The 5,218-nt window shown below is 42.9% G+C and overlaps 1 protein-coding gene across 1 annotated transcript; it reads right to left on the bottom strand.

The window, feature by feature from the left end:
* Nucleotides 1-311: 311 nt before the first annotated feature.
* On the bottom strand, nt 312-4,341 carry pcdh20 (protocadherin 20). The gene is made up of 2 exons (XM_084723932.1): nt 4,190-4,341; nt 312-3,821 (listed from the first exon to the last, which is right to left on the bottom strand). The coding sequence occupies exons 1-2, from the start codon at nt 4,235-4,237 to the stop codon at nt 1,200-1,202; spliced, it is 2,670 nt and encodes an 889-aa protein (XP_084580058.1). The 5' UTR covers nt 4,238-4,341; the 3' UTR covers nt 312-1,199.
* Between the last annotated feature and the right edge of the window lie 877 nt (nt 4,342-5,218).

Below are 5,218 nucleotides of genomic sequence, written 5' to 3'. Positions count from 1 at the left end.
ACCAAGTTTGTCATTGGAGCACAGACCAAAAAAAGGCTGTGACTCAGGAAGGGTCATTTCTTTTGTGCATAGTGTGTTAGCACAGAGGTTTTCAAAGTGTGGCACGGGCCTCCCCAGTGGGGGCTCCAAACAATTTCAGGAGAGGCTCAGTGAATGGAAGTGTAAAATAATCACATTACTTATTACATATTATCAAAAGGAGATAATTGTGTGTCATCTGGCTGCAGAGATACTTCAGAACACAATATTGGGAAATTTAATTGTTTTTCACATTTCCCCAGAGTCAGAAACTACAAATGTCATTGAACAATATTTGGCTATCTTGGCTCAACTGTGTCTATGGGATCAGATAACAGAATCATGATCCCATAGACATCCAGGAACTGAGCAAACCTAAGCAAGTAAACTAAGGAGAGGAGAGCACCTTTTTCTAAGCTTTGTCTGATGGGAGGCCCACAGTGTCAGACTTTGAAAACCCCCGTTTTAGCATGTTTATATACTGTAACACAGCTATAAAATTTCATGTGTATTGATGCAGTGAGTGTGAAGTTATACATTTTGATTAGCCATTTTCTGCATCAATGATTTTTTTAAATTTATGGTTACTTTATGAAGATAGATACAAATGCATTTAATAAATAAATAGATCAATCTCTGTCATCACCTTTCCATTATGTTATAATGTAATTGTGCAGGGTAGTGAAAAGAGATGTAAATTTTCTGAAACAAGGAAGAAAGAAACATTTGCTGTGCCTTTAACTGTCTTATGTCCTTTTCATGCAATGCAAAAGTTTTATATAAATTTGTAAAACATATTGTACAATATTTACATTGAATCTTGGACTGAGTAATCTTCAATGAGTTGCTCTTATGACTTTGTAATGAAGCTGTTATTACTTTGACGCCAGTGCTTATTTATTGCTTTCTTTAATTTGTTTTTTTTTGACCCTTCACATCTGACTGAATGCCATGGTTCATAGATATGATAAAAAGTAGAATATACAATGGAAGTGTGTGCCTCTGTTAATGATAGAAACTCGTGGCATACAAATCAAATCAAAATATATTGCAATAATAACAATCATAGCCTATGACAAAAGCAAAAAGAGCAACTTCATGTAAGAACTACACTTCTCACAGTGAGTTTTGTAAACATTCATGTAAACAGTGGTGGTTTTGGATGTGTGGACAACTGAATATCAGATGTTTGAGATCTGCCTGAGCTTTCTGTTCACAACCTTCATTGAATCATTCTTCATTTTTAAAGGTACCTCCACTTCTGATCTTTTCTTTCGATGCTTTTTAAACCTCTTGCAGCATATGTAAGATGTCAGTGTAACAACCAAGAAGAACAGCCCCACGCTCGTCACTGAGAGAGCAATGAGGACAGGCTGACAGGGGAACAACTCATACCTCTCAGGCCCGTCTCTCATCTGCCCCACGTACCAGGGCCTCTCCTCTACCTCAATGTCAGCCTCTCTGGTCAGCAGACTCTGGATGTAGCTCTCGTTGCTCACTGTTTCATTGACAAAGAAGTTAACCATGACTGTTGAGTAAAGTGGCTCAGGCTGACCGTGATCACTGACCTTCACCAGAAGGCTGTAGAGGCCCCGGTTGCTGAGCTCCCTCTTTAACGTGATATTTCCTGTTTCTGGGTCAATGGCGAATGACCCCGGCTCACCACCTTTCCTCTTAATGATACTGTAGGCGATCACAGCATTCATGCCTGTATCCTTATCCACAGCGTAGACCTCTGTGATTGACGTTCCTGGGAGTGTATTGGGTAGCACTAGCATGTAAGACTGATTGGACTGAGGGAAGAGGACAATAGGCGGGTTGTCATTTACATCCAACAAGAGCACGGTCACCATAGTAATAGAGGAAAGTGCAGGTTCCCCGCCGTCAACCGCCTCAATCCATAGCTGGTATGTCCCCTGTTGCTCACGGTCCAATGATGTCTTGGCCCTCAGTGCCCCTCGGCCTGTGTCTATCATGAAGATGTCGCTGCCGTTGAGGATGGAAAGGGCCACCCAACCATTCTCCCCAGCATCAGCATCTGTCACGGAGAGGACCCCAATCTCACCATAACCTGGGAAGTTCTCTGGCACAAAGAATGTGAAGTCCTTGTTGATGAAGCGTGGACTGTTGTCGTTGCGGTCTTCCACAGTCAACACCACAGTTGCAATTGACTCCCTCCTGGGTGTCCCCTGGTCCACTGCTCTCACGATGAACCGGTACGTCTCTTTCTCTTCACGGTCTAGCGATGTCGCCACAGTTAGGACGCCTGTCACACGATCCACAACGAAGATTCCTGGGGCGTCACCTCCAAGGAGGTAAATGACCTCCCCTCTGCCTTCGCTGTCCTGGTCTGTAGCTTGGAGCTGGGTCAGAAAGGTATTTGGCGGATTGTTCTCCTCAACAGATAATTTTACCAAAGATTGCTGAAACACTGGAGCATTATCGTTCTCATCCAATACCTGCACCTTGAGGAAGGTCTTAATGACAAGCTCTTTAGTATTCTTAGCAACCACAATTAGCTCATACTCCTGCGTCCTCTCATAGTCCAAGGGCTCCGTAGTCTCCAGCAGGTATTCATTCTTAAAGAGTTGGTAGGGGGCAAGCCTGAAGGGACCAGTCCCTTCCAAATGGCAGTCCACCCTTTGGTTTGTATCAATGTTTTTGACAGTAAAAAAAGCTATGGGGGAAAATGCAGGCTCAGACTCCTTTACTGTCACCACCCCGTCCTTTTCAGGTGCGATGTACCGGGGTATGACAGCAGGGGGTCCTGTGACAACTTTGATGATATTGACGGTAACAGTGGCAACAGCAGGGATACAACCGGGTCCATTGGCCAGAATGGTGAGTTTGTAAAAGGTGGCTGTGCCAGTGTCTATTTTCCCTGCTAGCTTGATCACCCCTGTGATTCTGTCCAAATGGAACAAGCTCCTAGTGTCCCTTGGCACACGTTCACTGTAAGCATAGCTGATCTGAGCATTAGCACCAAGGTCAGGGTCAAAAGCATGCAGACGTGCCAAATGTGCCCCTTTGGTGGTATTCCCATGCAGTGTGACATTAATTTGTGACTCTGTGAATTTGGGGCAGTTATCGTTCACATCTGTGATGACAATTTTTAAAGTAGCCGCGCCGAGTAGAGGAGGGGTCCCTCCGTCCTCTGCGATGATATCTGTGATGTATTCAGCCTGGGTCTCTCTGTCCAAAGCCTCCGTCACAATGAGGAACGGTGTCAGCTCACCCCCCTCATTCTCCTCAACGTCCAGTGTGAACACACCAAAGTCATTAACAAGCCAGTAGGTCTGGACTCCGTGAAGACCCAAGTCAGGGTCAACTGCAGACTGCTCCACCGCGTAACGAGCATTTATGGGGGTGTTTTCTGGGACAGACATACATATCTCATCCACGGGGAACTTTGGCCTGTTGTCGTTCACATCCTCAATAATGATTTTAACTTTGACGAGCTGGAAGTACTGCTGAGGCAAAACAAACACATCCAGTGAGAGGACGCAGCCCTGCCGCTCCGAGTTATCAGGACACAAGGTCTCCCTGTCAATCTCTGTAGCAGATGTGTAAAGCTCCCCGGTGGTGTTATTAAGGTTCACATACTGTTCGCTGACCTTCTTTTGCGATAGGCTGAATAAATAGGGGGGCTCAACAGTGAAATCCAAATTTAAGTCTACTCCAATGGCCCCTATGAAGGTTCCCCTGGGTAATCCCTCCTTTATTTTATAGATGAGCTCTTTTGCTTGGCTGAAATTTGCAAAACAGGAAAGAGGGCTGGTGTAAAGCAAGAGGATGCACAATCCCTGCAATACAAGATAATTAAACATAATAAAGTTACATAAAGGAATGAAATTTGCAAAATGAAGTATCTCTAATGTATTAGTATTCACACTTAGTTATATTAGCAGTTACAGAGCTTTTAGGACACATGCAACAATGATTTGAACCGTAATCATTACAGTTAACTCCTTTTATGATTAGCATTTTAGCAAATCATTTGATTTATTTATTTATTTTTTTTTACAAGTTTAAGGTTTACTTGCATAAGATACAGTCATAAAAAGGACATGATGGGGCCTAGTCACGTCTCTGCCTTGAATTATAAAATAGTAATCACAGGATTCTAAAAAGTACTTGTAGTTTTGTTTAAGTGAATTATGATCAGACTTACCCAGTATCCTCCTCTTTTGCTAAGGCTGCTGTGTCTGCTGTTGAACATGTTTCTGTCCTAGTCCAGCACTTTCCACTTATAGCAGGAAGAGTGACAGCTTGAGTAACCTAGGCATTTTGAGCAGCGTTGAGCAGCGCAGACCTCTGCTGAGTGCTATGCCTTATTGCTATCTGACATGAACAAGTCATTCATCCCAGTTCTGGCTCAGGACCCTCCCACCGTATGCAAATCAGCACCCTCGTGCTAACCAATGAGAGCCGATGGCCACTGGGAAATCTTCTACTTGAGTCTGCAGATTTTTGTTTTCATGCATGCTGTCAAAGCACACACCGAAACACACCTGCACTTTCCACACACACACACACACACTTACATACACACACCCTTGTTATTATAACCAGCTGCATTCCTTGTATTCCTGTGGCAGAGTGAAAGCATATGATTACCAACTGAGCTTATGATGACACGGGAGACTAAGCAAGATGTAAAATATCCACAGCCGAGAGATTACTTTAATCCAGCATTAGTTAAAAACACTACAGAAACACACACTGTACTGAATGAATTAAAGCAACTGTGTAATGATATAATGATGAAGCATGATGATGCTTAACTTTTGAGATGATAGATAGATAGATAGATAGATAGATAGATAGATAGATAGATAGATAGATAGATAGATAGATAGATAGATAATGTTTTCTGTGTGACTTCAAAAAGAGGTCATTCCTCAGTGTGTAATCTTTGCAACCATCACATTCATACATATATGCTGCATATGTATGAGATCAACACAAAAATCATGAAATATCATAAATATCATGGACAAATAAATATCATAAACAAAGCCTGCAGCAGAGAGGTGATCTTGGCATCATAAGTGGTGCTATGGTCTGATTCTGGATTGAGCCTTTAACTAAATCAACCCCCTAATCCTCATGTGTTCTAAATGCCGGGCCAGCTGTTTGCTGGGATTGGAAGCATACTGCTCAGAGAAATTGAGTGATTGAAGTTCTCTGGAAAAGGGCA

Source organism: Lutjanus erythropterus, chromosome 1 (assembly GCF_056507025.1).
Source record: "Lutjanus erythropterus isolate fLutEry1 chromosome 1, fLutEry1.hap2, whole genome shotgun sequence".
NCBI classification, from domain to species: Eukaryota; Metazoa; Chordata; class Actinopteri; order Lutjaniformes; family Lutjanidae; genus Lutjanus; species Lutjanus erythropterus.
Note: the sequence above shows the minus strand (reverse complement) of the source record. Positions and strands in the feature narration are given on the sequence as shown.